The following is an 18,577-nucleotide window of genomic DNA, read 5'->3' as shown; positions in this document are numbered from 1 at the left end:
CAAACATGCTGGCCTCTTGCTGTATATTCTCTCCATAGATTTTACTTTATTTCAGTTACTAAGCTGTTCTTAACTCAGAGGTTTTACCCTTTTTCCAATTCTCCTGCCCATCCCCAACCATGACAAAGTGAGAGGCATTTTACTTTAGGAATACACCCATCTTGACCCAGAAGGCGCATTTCATTTTCCACACGGTGCAGCCATTTGGTATTTTCCTCAAAAAGATTGCACTGCTCTTCCTTTTTCTTCTGCATTCGTACATAGTGGCTATTCAGTGCTGAAAGCCTTAGGTCCCGTTTGCAAGTGGCCTAAAAAAAAAAAACCCAAATACTCAGCATTTAAGGTGGAAACTTTCAAATTCTGTTCACCAAATTCTCCTTATATATAGATTTGTTTCCTTATTTTTAAACAAAATTCCTAGTAACTCAAGAATGAATATGAAGAAGCAATTTTTCCATTTTCCTTATGCAATATGTCCTACAAAAAGCCTGCTAAAGGATAAAGCATTGAGCTGCAAAATCCTCTATCTTCAAACATCAAACTCTTCTGATATTTGTACTGTTTCTGAAATACGACAACTAAAAGGCACAAAACCAGCAACAGAAAGCTGGATATAAGCAAGGTAGTGTCCTAACAAGGCAAAGAGTACTCTTTTCTATTTAGAAGACAATTATACTCTGCTGTTTACCTCAAAAATTAGGTCACTACACCAGTAGTCATAGAGGAGTGATAATCTGTGTGTCCCATTTTAATTAAATGAATTAACTCATTATATAATTACTTAAGCAAAATTTGCACAATTATACCAAAATGAAGAGACGATACCCTGCACTCCATTATAGAAAACTCACCTTTTCTACTCTTTCTTCAGAGCATATCAGTTGAATTTGTTCATGACATTGATTCTGGTAATACTTCTTTAGTGTATTTTCTTTCAGTTTTCTTTCCACCTTAAGGTATTCTTTTCTGATTTCCTCACGGTTTGCAAAAACTTTTTTAAGTACTTCTTTGTATCTAAACCCAAAGGATAATAATTATTTTTTAAGACTTTTTATGACCATCTCCTCGGGTGGGGGAATTTTCAATTCTAAATAAATAAAATAAATATAAAGAGATTTAAAGGAAATGACTAAGGGCTGTTGTAGAGAGGAACTAAATAAATCAGTACATCAGTAAGAATTTTATGTATTTGAACTGAAAATGTGATGTGAAATTTTGAAGGAATCACTAAAAATAAATCTTGTTATAATCATGAAGATTACACTGAGATTTAATTATGTGAAGAAGCTTCAGGTGCCTTTCTCTAACTCCAAAAGATACTAAATACCAATGTGCTGTACTTCTTACATCAGTTTTTTAAACAGATCAGACTACTGTTGCCATAGACACACAAGGTGTTCAAAAACCTGCTAGCTATCTTCAAAAAAAAAAAAAAAAAAAAAAAGGGACAGCCACAAAGGGCCTCAGATCTCACTTTCCCTGAAATAGCTGTACAATTTTCATCACTAATGGACAACAAAACTCAGAATATTCATCATGTTTTAACACATACTACACTAATAGGAGGGAAAACCAAACTACTGCTAGATGGTACTCAAGGAAATTGAGTAATCAGTTTTCTGGTTACCCCTAGACTGCAACACAAGTCAGAATAAGAAGACCTGGAAGCATTGCCATACTGCAATATAACTTTCACTGGTAGTACTCTGTCACTTCACTCCTGACCACTGAAAATGGCCAAAAAGATACTGTGTATCTCAATAATAACCAACCTCACATACAAAGTATTTAATTACATCCCATGTTATTAGAACTTTACATAAAAATAAAAGCACAGTTTAACATGCAAGTGTTCTAAAGACATGAAACATTTGAGGTTATACAGATTTTAGTATTAAAAAACCCCATAAAATTAAAAACTGCAAAAATGCTAAAAAACCCAGGTTCAACTCCAGAAGAAGTTGAAGAGACATTTTTGTCATGCAATTGACTTCTTGCCAGTGTTTCAAAAGTAGCAATTTTATTTCATTGTCTAAAGTTTGAATAACTGAGTCTTATTCTGAGTGTTTTATTACTTGCCTTTTAAAAAGAAACAGAATTAAGAAAGTAATTCTTCTTCACAGATTTAGAAACACAAGAGGTTTTCACTGAGTGTCTAGAGGAATGCTATCGTATCTAGGTAAAAATGTGTACTAAAACACTCATAGGATTTATAATTGTGATTTCTTTAAGGAACAATAATAGGTTAATGGTTGGAGTCTATGATCTTTGAGGTCTTTTCTAACCTAAAAGAGTTTGTAATAATGAAACAGTTATCTGCAGAGTACCAGAGCTCTTACCCTACACTGTTCCTATCCATACACCTCTACTATTGACTGCACACTGCCTGGAGAATTTCTGTCCTCCATAGCATCCATAGAAATATGGTCCCTCCCAGCTGCTTGGGAAACACAGCAATAAGAATGAATCACCTCAGTTTCCATCACAGTAAAAAGCTGGGTACAACTCAGATGAGGGTGAAGATTCTGATTCAATGTAACCCCCTTATGAGGGGCCATTACTGGTTAAACCAGCCTTTTGTGTGCTTATATTCACCAGTGTTCCAAATAAAGCATAAAGTACAGAAGCCTTTGTGGATTCAGTCTTTCAATGAGCACATTCTGTTCTTACAGAGTTACCTTTACCCTCTGGTCTTCACTTGAAAAATTACAAAGTTACCATGTAGGCTTATCCAGGATATGAACTGCCTATACCATCAGTGTGAAAGTGCTCAAGGACCTACTGGTCATTGTTTTTGAGCCAGTGTCCACTGTCTACCCTCAGCAAGCTCAAGCCTTGAAAGACTGGCAGACAACACATCTCCAAGCTTTAGCAGGAGGAAGAATGGTTTTTAGGTTTTAAGAAGCAAGTGACGTATTCAGTGAGTCTCTTTCAGATAACAGTGATGCAAAAATCATGGGTAGTTGGACCTAAATACAAATTATGGATAAGGCTCTCTTCCCTGTCCCAACTAAAATGGAAAAGGCAGCAAACTGCCTTCAAAACCTGTAAATGAATGGGAGAAATCAACTCGTCACCCACACTACATCAGTAGGATGAACTTGGCAGGATATTCGTGAGAAGGAAGAGAATGAGACATCCCCATCATTTCTGACATCCAGAGGGACTAGGATAAGTTTACATGTGGCCCTTTGGATTTTCCATAACAATGAAATGCAAACAAATATTCTCTGACCAGAAAATCTTGGCATAGAATATGTCCAGCCTTTTGAAAAGATATTTTAGAGACCTTGCCCTTGACTGACTCTTCCCACACACAAAGAATGAAATAAAGGGCAAATCACAGGAAATTAAATCAATCTTAAAGACATACAGTGCAAAAATATGCAGGAAAACTGTCAGAACTATCAACATGACTTAAAAGCCCACACTTCTTTTGAAAATTAAATTTAAATAACCTGAATGAAAGGATTTATTGAAATGTCTGGAATGCTACTAAAATAAAGCATTAAAACATCTAGCTTTAATGGTTTTTTACTACACGTCAGAAAGTTTTCCAGGTTAAAAAAATAACAGATTCAAAGGGCCAAATAAAAAAAAAAAAGTTAGCTAAATTTACTTAAATAATTGTCAGAAATATGAGATGAGACATGCAAAGACACATCTGGAATGTCTTTAGCTCCAAAATCTACCTTCATGGAATACAATGGCTTCTGCAACAAATTGATACTTCACGTTTTAGTTTGTTACATTTTGTGTTCTCTCCTGAGACCGTCACAAAAGACAGGAACACTACCCAGAAGAGGCCAAGAAATATTGAAGCAATAGAAAATGAGTGGAATGTTGAATTTGTCTTTACAAATGAGTTGTGGATCAGCCTGTAGATAAGGCTAGCACTGAGAGATAAAAGAAACAATGGGATGGATTCCACTGATTGATGAATGGAAAGAGATATTTGCCTTTACAAACAAACTGTAGGGCTACTGATAAATGAAATTGGTCATTGAAAGATGAAAGAAACAACAGGGGGAAAACTATGAATTCTATAAGAATTAAAAATGAAGAGGCAGGGTTATACATTAGAGGGGAATTTCAGGTATCAGGCGTTCCGGGAAGTCTGTGCCTCTCAAGTACCTCAGCCAATAGGGAAAGAGAGAGGGAAATGCGGCCGGGAAAATAGGATAAAAAGGAGGCTGCGTCCTCCAAAAATTGGAGAGATCCCAGGGGAATGTCCCATGGCCTCTCCCTTTATTTGAATAAAGCAAAAAGGACTCCTCTGTCTCCTTTTTAGACATAAACCTCTGGCGTTTGTGGATTAATTTTCCTAACAATAAGGAATCTACAACCATAGTGAACTCTCTGCAGAAAAACTTCCAGGTTTTGTCTCTCTCAAACCTTGTAGAAAAGACAGCCCATGAATTCGTGCCTGCCAACCGTCACAAGAGCTGCTGTCATTTATGCAAACTACATTCTGCCTACCCTCAAACACAACCTGTTACAAAGCTTTGCTGCAAGCCAGCATTCATATACTCCTTCCTGTCACATGTCATTTCCTACAGCCCCCTTTCATTTTAAAGCCACCACCAAGCTGCTCTAAAAAGAAACAACATGTTAGGCAAAGCCATACCTAGATCTAGGTAAGGCAATGTTGAAATGAGGAAAGCAATACCGAAAAGAGAAGGTTTGTTTTACAAATGCTTTTACAAATTAGGCAAACTCCAGCTTGGAAGCAAGCTCAGAATGTGATTCATTTACCTTTCTATTTCCACTCGCTGGTTGTTTGAAAGTTCTGCAATATGATGATTTTCAGGAATGCTTGCTTGTTTTGCTTCGTACTCTCTCAGTTTCTCCTTCAACATCAGAATCTAAACCAAAAGAAGCACCTTTCAGATGAAATACGTTTTTGTTCCTTTTTCCAAAATTATCATTCAGTGCTGATACTGAACAGCTTTGCAAATGGCAGTAGGTGATAGTCCTCTCAGAAGACAAAGTTTTCATACTCCAAAATATATTAGAACCATATTACCTTATAGATTTAATCCCATAAACTATTTTTTATATTCAAAATTAACAGGTAACCTTTCAACCTCTTAACAAGAGATTTTTTTACATACCTCTTTCTTCTGTTCATTGCAAATTTTAGCATACTGGCTTATGTGACTGTCCAAACTAACAACGTTGCTCTTCAACTGTAAAGAAACAAGTTAGAATTTAAAAATGTCATGTCTTCATGCATAATAAACACCTTGTATATGTACTAGATACTTACACACACAGGATATTATGAGGAAAGAGATTCATAAAATTCTGACTTGCACAATGAGAATATGATTGTCAGCTTTTGCTGTCACCTGTTGCACACCCATGGCCAGGGCATTTCCCTCAACAAACCAAGAATTTACATATGCAAGCACATTTTGCATTTGTTCTGATTAGTTTTACTATTTAAAAAGTCTATCTTGCGCATTTTATTCTAAAAGCTATCTTTAAGTAAGCAACAAATGGAAATTACAGCGAACCCTGTATTGCATAAAAATAATTAGGAGCTGCCATAAAAAAAAGATCATGAAAAATAAAATTAAACATTAGAGTGCAGAAACAGGACATTACAGCTTTTCATTTACCAAGACAATCTCACTGAGCTTCTTGACTCCAGCTGGATTCTACCTGTACAAACTTGGAGTGATTTTTGTACAACTAGTCAGAAATTTAATATACTTTACAATTCTCTGAGAACATAATAGCAAGATACTAAAAAAGGATGTGAATTCTACCAGCTGAGGATTATTTCTAAATTTCATGCTCACAAAACAAACTGTTTCACACTGGCAGCATTATCTCATTAACAGAGTGTCCTGGGGTGAGTTTGTCATGTTGAATTGTATCCCCATTTGTCTGTTTATCCCAGAAATAAGTTTTGGACCCTTAAGGCTGGATTTGAGAGTGAAGGAGGGGGGAGGAGAAGCGGTGGAATGTCTCAGGGGGTTGTTGTCAAAATACAGAGACAGGAGTTCCATCATCCTCCTGGACTGTGTCACTGTGGTGGACAGCAAAGAGAGCTCTCCTTTGCTTTTAGCTCGTTTTTGACTAACTCAGGTAGAGGAGTTCCCGACTAACTCGAGCCCAGGCGCTCCCCAGACAGTTTGTTTTCCTTCATTTTTCCCTGGAATTATTTGACCCTGCTCTGGACTGGTGACCCGGGGGAGAAGCACCAGGAGCTCGCACCTGCGGCCACCGGGGCCTGGCCCGGGCAGAGGCATTTTCCAGTGCTGGAGGGACTGAGAACAGACTGAGCCGAGCTGCCACCACAGGAGAGAGACTTTCTGAATTTGTCATCTCTTCAGATCAGCGAGAGGTTTTGTTGTTTGGTATCATACATTTTTTGTGCTGGGCAGTGCTTTGCCTGTTGAATAAACAAGTTTTTTCCACTTTTCTCCAAGGATATTTCTTCCCAAACCAGTTAGGGGAGGGGTGCTTGGGTTTGTTTCCTGGAGGGGGGACAGGACAACCCTTCGGAGGTTTCCTCCCAAATTTATCCTAAACCAGGACACAGAGCTATGTTGATTTCAGGCCAGATCGAGGATCTACTGTGTATCTACTACACCCATCAGTCAGATAAGAAAGAGCTGACCATAAAGATAGAAGATGGAACAAAATTTGAGACAAAAGTGAAGGAAAAATCAAATACTCCAAAAGAAGTTATTTTTCTCTTACTGCTATTATTGCACTTTGACAAGACATCAATAAATACCAATATACTCACAGAAGACTTGATATCCTTGGCTCGGTTTGCATACTTGAGAGTATTATAGGTATCATCATAGAACAAGGAAGATGGGCTAACAGCAGCTATCATTATTGTTCGGCAATTTCCTCCAAGGGAATCTTTCAACAAACGAGTGAGCTTGCTGTTTCGATAAGGAATGTGTTTCTTGCTCTAAAAAGAGTTATATATATATATATTTATGGTTCAGTTAACTGTACTTTAAATAAAAGCCTGTTTAGAATTTTAACAGTAACATCAAACATGATAAACAGCCATGAAAATTCTTTGACATATGTAATTTTTCTTTGAAATAGCTATACATCTTACACATTTTAAGTCTCTTGGAACTGTTCAACACCTTTACAACACATGTATTAGCTAGGTTACTTTCTGATATCTGAATATGTAACTCCTATTTTTGTGATGGGACAACTAACAGAAAAAATAAGCTACATTAAACTATTTCCAGTTTACAAAATCATTCAAGTTGGGAAGGACCTCTAAAATCCATCTAGTTCAATCCCTCTGCTCAAAGCAAGGTCAGCTAGAGTAAGATGCCAAGGACCATGCCCAGTAGGGTTTTTATTACCTCCATGGATAGATTTCACAACTTTCCAGGCAACACAAACTCTGCTTTGTGAAGCTACAGAATTTTCATTTCATGAAACTAAGTTTGGTCACTAGGAACCCAATCCCACATCAAGTAAGTCAATGTGATTCTTTCGTATGTCCATGGTACAGATTTTAAACTCCACCTTCCCCTCCACCAAGATGGTGATGAGGACATGCAGCATCAGGAAGGTAAATTAAATCTGATTTTCTCCTGGCATATTTGAAGGAGGAATTTGGTTGTTGAGCAGAAGGACAAAAAAAAAATGTTATGGTAGACAACGGACTTGACTTATGCAAATGTTCAGGAGGTCTTGTCCTACACAATTGTACCTATTCCTTGCCTTGAGCTAGTGAGCCAGATCAGCAGACTGACTCATTGCTTTGAGCCGGGACATGTGTGTGTGTATGGATATATGTGAAATCCCAAGAGAACAACTTGGAAGAGGTACTGTTTTAGCCTATAAAGCTGCCTCCCCCTAAGATTAAAGGTTCATTGTAAGGTTATTCATGTACTCATGCAAGCTTCTCTATATATGCTTGATTTTGAAGAAATCAAGGTAAGAAAAGCAGGTACCATTCATCTTTTACACTATCCTTAGGCACCTGCACATCGTTTTTGAGAGTTCTCTCTCATTAGGACTGTCTTTCAGCTATATCAGATATGGTGGTGGAAACCCTTAAGACAATCTTTTGGGAGAATGATGTGAGCAGCATCAACGATGTAAATCACATTATCCAATCAGCTTAGCACTTTTTAAAAACGTTTTCAGAACACTAGGAGGTAAAGAGTGCATGGGAAAGCAGCACATACCTTTGGATCTGCCAATGCATTAATGACATTTCCAAGAGCAAGCAGGGACCTATTAATATTTGTTCCTTCTACAAAACGAGCCCCCTTGGCACTTGTTGCATTGGCACGTTCAGATCCTGCCAGGTCAATGAGAGACATTTTGGCAATACGAATATTTTGATTAATACTAGCTGTTTTATCTTGCTGCCGTAGGTAAATCTACAATTAGAAAAAAAAAGAACATAATTAAAAAGTAATCACTAATCAATCTAAGCAGTAAATTAATTTCATAGTGTAACAACTGTCTGAAGGCATTTGTATTGGAATCCTCATAATCCAAGTTAAACCTCTTAGTACATATCTAACATGAACAGACACTTTGTTCTAGTGGAAAATAGTGAATCTATTTCTGACACCTTCTAAAGTCCCTTGTTTCATGTATTAGTAAGGGAAGAAGCAGAGTATAGCTGCAGTGAGTTTGACTGAGGTGGAGTTAATTTCTGTGCATCTGCCCATAAGTTGTTTCCAGGACTTGTGACCCAGACAGTGCTGACAGCACACACTGGTGATGAGCTTTTGCTGAACAGCAGTTGTATGGTGTCAAGGCAGTGGGCAAGAGGCTGCAAGCAAACAGCTGAAAGTTGCTCTGAGGAGCCATTGCATGAGGAATGGCTGGGCACTGGTCTGATGGTGGCAAGTAATTGCCCCACCTGCCACCTTCCCTTCACTTAAATGAACCACAAGATTCTTGCTCCTCATCCTCTCTCCCATTCTGCTGCAGAGGATGAAGTGACCAACTGGCCCAGGCTCACAAAGCAGCAAAGATAATGAGTTTTTTTACAGGGAAAATGAATTTCACAGCTCTTGATTCTTCTGCACTAAAAATGAGCATGACACTCCTGAACTTGCAGTTGAAAGAGGTGTTCCTTTTTCAAATACAATTAAAGCCAAATCACTGAAAGGTCAACCTTTTCCTGGTTTATCCCTAAACATCTCTTTATAGTGTACTTCAAAATGTATATCTCCCATTAATAGGAAACAGTACTCATTTACTGCTGTGAAAATACACTCCAGGACCTTTTCAAATGTGATACCTCCTGAAACCACTTGTTCCCCCTTCAATCCATCTTTCCTAAAGTTTTCACAGTATAAAGAACTAAATGCTTCTGCTTCCTTCTGCTATTGAAGGTATTCTTTCTTCAGGTTTATAAGGAAGTAGGCAAAGCATGAATATATAGTCAGTAAGAAGAACCAAAGTTATCCTTAGATGGCTTTATACTTTTTCAGTATATATTTCACCACTGAGTGCCTTGCCATTTAATATGGCTAATGGTTACTGGCACACTCCTGAGTGCCCTTCTGGACAGTGAATTAGCAAAGAGCTGCCATGAATAGAAGGTGACTGACTAGTAAAGGCAGCATCTCACTACTTTGTAGTTTTAAGCTTTGTGCATGAGAAATGAAGTCTTCACAGTACCTTGTAACAGAAAACAAGTATTGTGAAGACAAGTAACAGAAGTAAGTTGTAACAGAAGACAAGTATTGTGAATGAACAAAATAAAATTCTTATGGTTTGCTATGAAATGTAATTCATGTATTTCAAATAGACATGTCCCTGTATCAAACAGTACAACTAAGTTCAGTTGTATTGTTTCCAGTGTAATAGACAAAAAAACCAAAACAAAACAAAAAAAGAACCTCAGTCCAGGAACACACTACCAGAGCAACACAGTAACTATATTAATGAAGTAGGAAAGTAGAGTGACAGCCAAACTATGTTGTATGACCCCAGCTTTTATAAAAATTCAAAAGATACAGGAAATACCCCAAAGCAGAACACTTTCAATAGAACAGTGTGGCAATTCAGATTTTCCTCTCAGATGCAGTAGTTGCCTGACCCAGATAGATATTTCAAATATAAGACATATGGTACAGTCAGGCAAAACTTGCATCTCTAAAATCAGCTCAGAATATCCTGGACCAAGACTTAATTTCTGAGTTAGTTTCAGAAAACATCCTGCTCCCAAAAGGTTAAACAAGAAAAGCCAAAAATAACATCTATCTACAAAAAAGCAACACTTGGAATAAAAAGACCATTAAAAATAAAGAGCAATCATGACAGCACTGGGGATTTCTCATCACTTATATCTCTGGAAACAAAGACACAATTCTGTTATGCAGAATGTCACAGATCTGTGGACATATATGAGAAACTGAAGTGATTTATTTAATTGCTTACCACTTTCAGAAGTGTACTGAGAAAAAGCCTGCCAGACAATAAAATCCAGAGCTTTTTCCTAAGTAAAGGCAGGCAAGATAAGACATCCCAGCCCAGCAAGTAAACAAACAGAAACCAGCAGCTCACCCTGACCTGCCTGTAGCACTGTACCTTGAGCCTAAGGGCAGCACACATACACAAGGCAGATCTCAACCCAAACAACTTGAAAAGTGTTTGTGCAGTCACAGAAAATGCACAACAAGGGCATACTCGGGGGAAATTAAAAACAGGAAGGACAACTTCAAACATAAGTTTAAGGTATGTAGGAAAACAGAAGATTTTAGAGGGACAATGACTTCCGTTCTGTTTCATAATCAGAAGGTTTTTTTAAAATTTTCTATCGTTATTTAGCATTGTCTAAGTCTGCAGATACCGTTAAGAACTTTCCAACATTTAAGTGTTCTAATGCAAGGACCAGAATCAAATGCATTTTAATATTTTTTTCAACCCAGAGTGGAACAAATAAAAAAATTCAAGACACTGCTTTCCAGTATGTAACAGCAAACAGGAGAAAAAAAAAAAAAAAAAAAAAGAAAAAAGAGACATTGCTGATAACAGGATTCATTTTGAAATATCACAGGTTGTATTTTAAAAGAGAAGTCAGAAGAATAAGGCAGTGTAGCTAACCCAAAAAATCTTTGGGGAGCTCCTAAGTTCTAGCATGTTTGTACAACTCATTCAAAACTAATTTCTGAAAACTGAGAATCATCATAGTAATTTTCTAAAATTTGATCTATATAAGGATATTAGGAAATAACTTTATTGTAAAAATTAACATTAACCAAGAAAATAGAATAAGAAAGTACTACTTGAGACTCTTAGTTTACATAACTGCATTCTGTAGATTATTTTTCCCAGAGAAATGCTAAGCAACATCATGAAACCAGAAAGCATTAAAAGAATGATGAATAAGTTTCAGTTTACAAGATTACAATATGGAAGTCCATTAAAGCTTTAAATTACCATTTTACATAAAAGTTATTTTGTCTAAGAAATATAAGTTAAGAAGGTATAAGTACATTTTATATGTAGTAAGTTCAAACAATTGGAATTAGAGATATTTTCATTGAATTAATTTCTTAATGAACATAAACACTAAGAACCATTACATACTTCCAAGGAATAAGGAGTCAACAGGAAGATTAAACTGAAAAACTTCAATTCCCTCTTCCCCAAACTAAGGTTCACATAAAAGCTTCCATTGTTTCCAACTTTAAACAAAAACTGCTTCTCACAGTGATGACCAACATTTATTGGCTTTATCATCTTACCTGAAAGACAGCATGGGACCGGGAAGAAGAAGCATTCACATCTGTGGGATGCTGAGTTCTATTTTTATTTCCATAGTCCAACATCTGAAGGATTTCCTCAGCTGATTTAGGCTTTAAGAGTAGAGCACAAGACAAATACAGGTTTCTTTTCTTTTCCATCAACTATAGGAATACACTGATTCTAAAATACATTTACATTAACATTAACCCTCAAAAATAACCTTAAAATTTTAGCTACCTAGAAGTAAGAGAAATTTCTTGTTTGAAACTGAGGCACTTCAAACAAATATTCTCAGTTAAAAAGCAATAAGGTATGAAAAATAAGCACTTAAGTGCAGCAACCTAAATCAGAAAATATTTTTAGTAAAGAATTTAAACAAATCTGAAAGATTCTCCATAGTTAGAATCAGCCTCTTTTAAGAATGTCTGGACTTAAATTAGTATATCACTATTTAATGCATTAGTACAAGAAAACATTTTCCTCACAAGAGTCAAGGTTTGGGAACAAGGATGTTCAGAGAGCTAGCCAAACTTAGAATATTGTTTCCTGTCACAGCATGCAACGTACAAAAGAAAACTGTAAGAAAATAGGTCCACAGGAATTGATTTTGAGATTGGAAAACTAAGTTCCATCACTGACTTAGCAAAGAATTGCTGTGCTAGTCCAGAAAAGTAATTAAATATGAAACTTTTCAAATATGGTTATTTACAAACAAAAATAACCTTGAGACTTCACAGCAGTGTGGAACATTCCAAGATGGTAACGAAGGCAATGCCAAGATATTTTAGCCAAAAAAGAAAGCTTCCAAAATCTACTGGATGAGCATCAAGCCAAGAGTACCCTTTTGATAACAAGGACTGAATGCTTCTAGATTTGCTTTCAATAAGACGAGCAGGTTTCTTCCACAATGTACTTTTAATAAATTAATTAGATTTGCAAGTTAGTGGTGTTTATGGCCAGGAAATTACCAAATTACATACAATCCTGAGAACAAGGGGAACATTTCTCAAATATCTCAAGCACATTGTAAGTTTCTATAGATATTTACATACCTGATGCAATGTCAGACCTTGGACTACCACCCCTTGCTGGCCATCTTCACGAACAGCCAGAGGTCCAGATTTGACCAGCAGATCACGTATCTGTTCATTGTAAACCTTTGAAAGGGAATTTAAAAGATTTTGTTAAAATATCCTCCTATAGTTGACAGAATTCAATAAACAGAAATCACCAGTCCTTTTTAATACTCCTTTAAGACAAAGTAGTGAATTCATGCTCTAATTTTTTTAGATTTTTCTTATACTGAGCTTAAAACATTCAATTTACATGATTTCCATTTAGATTTTAGAAGTGAATAATTCTTTCTAGTAAATAATATTCATTCTTTATTGAACAAAAATTGGCTTTTTTTACAAAAAACAGTTCTGCAGCAAGCATGAATCTGAAGCATTTCTTTTCCTCCATTGTACATCACAATGCACACCTCAGTGATATTTCTTAGTTCAAACCTATTTCTGTTAAAACTATTTGAATGTCTTCTTTCTTGGTGTGTGAAAGCTTATGGCAATGCAAGCTTTCCCCATCTCCTTCTACCTCTCCCAAATACCAACCAGAGCCCATTAAGACTTAGAGAGAGCTAAAAAGATAACCATTTTACCAGCACTGCCCAGCAGCAGTGCCAAAACATTTACCTGGAAAAAGAGAGCATTTTGTTGTGCTTTTTCACAGTATTTATAGATGCTGCTGAGAAGTTCTAAAATATGACTCTGAAATTATATTTTCTTGTACACATCAACAGATGTTCAGAGGCATGTAATTCATCAGCAAAACACAATCATGAATGTTCAGTTCATATTATAGATATGATAGAGATAATATAAACATATTAGAAGGGCTGGTTGTTCTTGGGCAGCCTTCTGTAAAATAGTAACAGGTGCCTAGGAACACCAAGTTTGCAGAGCACAATATAGTTCTGCTCCTATAAGGACACTTTCTGTCAAGCCCCAGAAAGGACCAGAGGAAAGCAAAACCAGCTTGTCTTTATTTATAAAATATGACTTATTTAAAGCAACATACCAAATACAGGAACTCACCTCTAAATAAGAGACAGCAACATCACATGTTTTATCTTCTTTTATTTGATCCATGCGTTTATAAAGTGTCATCATAGTTAAATACATGACTCCAGGATCTTCAGGAGAACCCAACATTGTATGAGTCTTTCCAGCTCCTGTTGCACCATATGCAAGCACTGAATTTTCCCCCAAAAAACCAAAGAAACAAACAAAACAAAACAAACAAACAAACAACAAAACAAAAAAACCCAACAAAATGAAAAGATGTAATTTATTTTTAAGCTAATCAGGAACACAACTCAAACATTCATAGACCTTTGTTATTTTGCACAACTGTTTCATAAATGGTTCAAGTTCCTTACTTCGGCTTTACTTTTCACATCTATAATTAGAGAGAGATGTTTCAAAACAACACTTTTGAATTTTCCGTTCAAAATTCATTCACCGATCTGTTGCATGAAAATGTTATTTACTTACTCTCATAACCCTAAGCCATCAACTTGTTGCTGATAGGCATTTCATCTCCTCACCACATTGCAGCAGCCAATTAAAAAACCCCCAAGATCTTGGAGAGTTGATAAAGCAGGTTACTACGCTTAGTGACACAACTGCTTCTGCTTGGATAACTCTAGAGGACTCCCATTAGCACATATATTTCAGATAAAATTCCCAAGTCTAGTATAACCTTAACACAAACTTATTTTTAAAATAGAGTGGAGCTAGCCTAACCTCCATATGCTAAAACCTCAGGCTTTTATATCTATGAATTAAACCACAATGTTTTATTTCTATCACGGGCTTTTTTAATACCTCTGCAGCCATTGGACAGAACGGTAGAAACTCTGAGAAAATCATTATTTTTTTAATTAAAGAAGATAAAAAGCTAAGTTACCTGTGCAGTTATATCCATTTAGGAAGCCATCAATTAGATTTTTGGTAGTATGCTCAAAAACTTCCAACTGGGATGAACTGTCATCAAAAATGGCATCAAACATAAATTTAAGATCTTTCCTTTGTCTTTTGTTAATATCCCTATGGGTCACTCTCTTCCTGTTAAAGAAGATAACTTCTTCCTCCTTTGGATCAAAGACCAATACGTGCCGGTCAATAACACGGACAACCCTGCTAAAGCAGCCGTCTTTTTCCTTCTGGGTCTCCGGACGGACTCGGACTACCACTTTCACATGGCTACAGACATCTTCTTCCTTAGCAGGAGTCATCTCTTCTGCTCCCCAGCTCCACATCCAACGCTTTCAGAGCGAACAGCTGAATCTTTTCTGCAATTGACAAGATAGGTTTTATTTGCAATATAATGCCTTTCATTCTTTCCAACAGCTCACCCATTTGAACAGGCAGCTATGCTGGATCCAGCCATCACTTGTCAATGTACTGCCCCAATGGCACGGAGACTTTGGCAAACACTACAACTGGCCTCAAAAGATGACTTAATTCAGCACAGCTGTCAGAAAAACAACTAGCACTTCCCCAGTAAATGCTCAAGCTTATTTCAGAATTTAAACTACTAAATGACCTACAGGCTTTCCTTTATAAAGGACCAAGCCTTCAGATGGCATACCACATTTCTGTAGACTAAAGCGAGTAGTTTTTTTGTTATTCAGCAGAAAGAGGAGCTGCCTATGTTGTTCTCCCTGGATTATTGATATAGTCACCTTGCACATGGATTTAAAGAGTTAAAGCAGGATTCACGTTAACGTGCCTTGCATGGGACGCAGTAACCGATACCAAAACGGAACTTCCTTGAACTAGCCCATTTTTGTTATTAACAGCGGGCTGTTCACCCACCCTTAAAAGCGGACAGTAATCTACACAGCAAAAGCTCTCAGTGGCGCTTTTGCCGCTCCAGGCCCAGCTCGCCCTCTCTCAGCGGAGCCGCCTCCCAGACCCGCACTGTTCTCTTCCCCCACGGCACAGCTCTTCCCCGGGGCCCGGCCCCAGGCTCGGCCCTACGGCCAGAGAATTCTACCCCCATTCCGGCCACAGAGAGGCTGCCCCGGCCCCACTCACCCCCGGGCCGCGGCCGTGCCCAGTCTCACCGCCGGGCCGTGGCCTCAGCCGTCCCCGGGCTCGCCCCCCGGACTCGCGCCCCAGCCACGGCCGCACCAACCGCCACCCGACGAATTCAAACACGCGCAGGCAGCGCTCCTCGCCTCCTCATTGGCTGTCCCCCTTGACGTCAGCAGAGCGCCGCGGTAAGTGCGTGGGGCCGAGCGCGGGGCGTTGTGCGCGGGGCCCACACGGCGTGTGCGGTGGCGGAGCCTGCGGGGAGGCTGGAAGGGAGGAAGGAAGAAAGGAAGGGGCACGGGGGCACGCGGGCACGCCTGGGACTGGTGGGCGGGCGGGCGGCCTCTGGCTCCGCGTATCCCGCCAGCCCGGCTCGGGCGGGCACAGCCTCTTTCCCCCGGACGTAGCGGGGCCTGTGCGCACCGCGGTGCGATCGGCTGGCACTTCTCCAGTCGCCTCTAGTAAAAAGTATTGAGCGGTAGGATTTTGTCCCTGCTGTATTTACCTTCTGCTTTAGTAGAAGTCGTGATCTTGAGTGCCACTCTATTTTGAGGCGGCAGTCTTCAGCCTGCAGTCGTGCCCGAGTGCCCCTTTAGCCTTGCGCTGTTTATAAAAGACACTTTCTGCTCACTTCGAAGGAAAAGATCTCCAGTTGTGTATAGCAGGGGTGGTTGTGAGCACGGCGTGTCCCTCGTTTTAACCGCGCGTCTCGGGCTCATAGCAGTGCAGGTGAGCATGAGTACGATGATGGCCCACATTTAATGGTTTAACCCCGGACAGCCGCTCCTCACTCGCTCACCAGTGGTACTGGGGAGAGAAGGGGAAGGGTAAAATGGTAGAAATCTCGGGGACTGAGATACGGAGAATTTCTTAGGTAAATTAAAAGCTGTGTAGACAAGCAAAACGAAACAAGGAATTGGTGCGCTACTTCCCGTGGGCAGGCAGGAGTTCAGCCATCTCCAAGGAGAGCAGGGCCCCATCACAGGTAGTGGTTACTGGGGACCACAAATGCCATCGCTCCAAACATTGTCTTCCTCCCACTTTGTGTATGGAGCATGATGACGTTTGGGCTGGAATATCCATCCCTTCAGTGCATTTGGGTCACCTGCCCTAGCTGAGTCTCCTCCCTGCTGAGTCCAGCAAAAATCCAAGACACAGCCCCATATTCGCCACTGTGAAGAAAAACAACCACCCCAGACAAAACCAGCACAGCATACCATGGTAATACAGATGTTTTCTTGAGACACACTATGGTTTGTTGCAAAACCTCACAGCTGTGTGTATATTCAAAGTTAGAGTGATGCACACTTTTGAACTTAAGGTAGGGGAATTACTTCCCAGCTGGAGCTTCAATTATCAGGGGTGTAACTTTCTCAGCATATTCTTATGCAGGAAAAATATTGGTAGCTTCTGGCAAGGTAAATTCAAGAAAAGCACACATTAAAATATGATAGTGAAAAGAATCTGCTTATTGCTTGAACGTGATGGATTTGTAGATAATCTTGAAAGTTCTGAGAACATTTTGCTGATCAAACATATCTATAAAGCTGCCCAACTTGGAATGCATATAGCTTTGCCTATAGCATTTCTGCTTTGTTACTTAAACAAATACATTATTTCAGATATTTGTTTGAAAGTAATTCCCAACATCTACTGCTCTTCTAGGCTGATCAACTCCAAAATGTTACCTCAAAATCTGTGCCAAGTTTGCAAATATTTGTTTCTGTGTAACTTGAAACTGAATTCAGTAAATGTGGCTGGTTTGGCCAGAAGGATCCATTCTTCATCAAAAAAGCTTTCTGACTCCGAGTCAAAGGAACAAACTGTCCAGAAAGGTGAAACTGAAGAGTTGCCTCAAAGTACAGAAAACAACAATTATGGAAGATTGCACATGCCAGTGATGCTAGAGGAGGTTCTTAATTGTTTATCCCCTCAGCCAGGTCAGGTAAGTTAAATGATTAATAAATATTTGTAATCCATTAACAGTCCAGCAGAAAAATGTGTGGAGTGTAGGAATAACTTTTGTTTAGAGGAATAAAGGGATGCTCTTAAACAATCAGTTGTACCTTTAAATTGTTTTAACGTTCAAGTTAAAACTCCGTATTCAAACTAATAAACTTCTGGTGTCTTTGTGCCTGAATCCTCAAGTAGGTGGTATTTATTAAAACTGTCATATTTGACTGTTCTGTTGCTTTTGTGCTTGTCTTTCTGAATTGCGCTTGTGTATTCTTAAGATTATGTTAATTACTCATAGTACTGGGGAGTTCTCATGTATGGTTATCTCATCAGTTTTTGAAGAGCCCTCTTCCTTTTGTGTAAGAGGTAGTAACTTTGTAGGTTTTAAAAATTGTTCAGCCTCATTAGCATGGAACTAGCTCAAGCCTTCTTATTAGGGTATGCTACTGTAAGTAGTTTGCTTTTGGTATCTGGGATAGTTCAGGTCTCTCTATTGATATATCTACACTGCAGCTATAGTCCAAGTATATGGTTACATACATCCTCGAAAATTATACACAGTGAAATGTTTTTTGTCTGGGTGGTCGTAGTATTAATTTGAAAGGATTTTTAAAATAATATGAATTCTTAAATAACGTTCACATTTCAGATATTTTCATCTGTGATTTTAGTGCTTCTTTTAGCTTCATACAATCTTACTAATTTAGGCTTATCAATGTATAGTTTTACTACAAAGACTGAAAAAACAGAAGTAGAAGTATAAAGGTGAAAGTGTGTATGTTTTTATTTTTATTTGAAAACAGCAT

The 18,577-nt window shown here is 38.4% G+C and overlaps 2 protein-coding genes across 8 annotated transcripts in view; one reads left to right on the top strand and one right to left on the bottom strand.

Annotated features, from left to right (window-relative positions):
• KIF18A (kinesin family member 18A) overlaps nucleotides 1–16,443 on the bottom strand; it is a 32,742-nt gene extending 16,299 nt beyond the window's left edge. The window contains exons 1-11 of one of the 2 annotated variants that reach the window (XM_088175685.1): nucleotides 16,321–16,443; nucleotides 14,686–15,070; nucleotides 13,812–13,969; nucleotides 12,771–12,875; nucleotides 11,718–11,828; nucleotides 8,190–8,387; nucleotides 6,764–6,937; nucleotides 5,115–5,189; nucleotides 4,756–4,865; nucleotides 852–1,014; nucleotides 144–308 (exon numbers count right to left, since the gene is read on the bottom strand). In XM_088175685.1, the coding sequence (XP_088031811.1) occupies nucleotides 144–308; nucleotides 852–1,014; nucleotides 4,756–4,865; nucleotides 5,115–5,189; nucleotides 6,764–6,937; nucleotides 8,190–8,387; nucleotides 11,718–11,828; nucleotides 12,771–12,875; nucleotides 13,812–13,969; nucleotides 14,686–15,037 (1,611 nt within the window). In that variant the 5' untranslated portion in view covers nucleotides 15,038–15,070; nucleotides 16,321–16,443. Of the gene's footprint in view, nucleotides 1–143; nucleotides 309–851; nucleotides 1,015–4,755; nucleotides 4,866–5,114; nucleotides 5,190–6,763; nucleotides 6,938–8,189; nucleotides 8,388–11,717; nucleotides 11,829–12,770; nucleotides 12,876–13,811; nucleotides 13,970–14,685; nucleotides 15,071–15,818; nucleotides 15,928–16,320 lie in introns of those variants that run through there. The other variant, XM_088175684.1, reaches the window with a different exon arrangement.
• METTL15 (methyltransferase 15, mitochondrial 12S rRNA N4-cytidine) overlaps nucleotides 15,985–18,577 on the top strand; it is an 89,371-nt gene continuing 86,778 nt past the window's right edge. The window contains exons 1-2 of one of the 6 annotated variants that reach the window (XM_088175688.1): nucleotides 15,985–16,003; nucleotides 17,481–17,760. In XM_088175688.1, the coding sequence (XP_088031814.1) occupies nucleotides 17,497–17,760 (264 nt within the window). In that variant the 5' untranslated portion in view covers nucleotides 15,985–16,003; nucleotides 17,481–17,496. The other 5 variants (XM_014889815.2, XM_088175686.1, XM_088175687.1 and 2 more) reach the window with 5 other exon arrangements.

This window comes from Sturnus vulgaris, chromosome 18 (genome assembly GCF_052056855.1).
Source record: "Sturnus vulgaris isolate bStuVul1 chromosome 18, bStuVul1.hap1, whole genome shotgun sequence".
NCBI classification, from domain to species: domain Eukaryota; kingdom Metazoa; phylum Chordata; class Aves; order Passeriformes; family Sturnidae; genus Sturnus; species Sturnus vulgaris.
The sequence above is the reverse complement of the archived record's forward strand: the minus strand, read 5'-3'. Positions and strand labels throughout refer to the sequence as shown.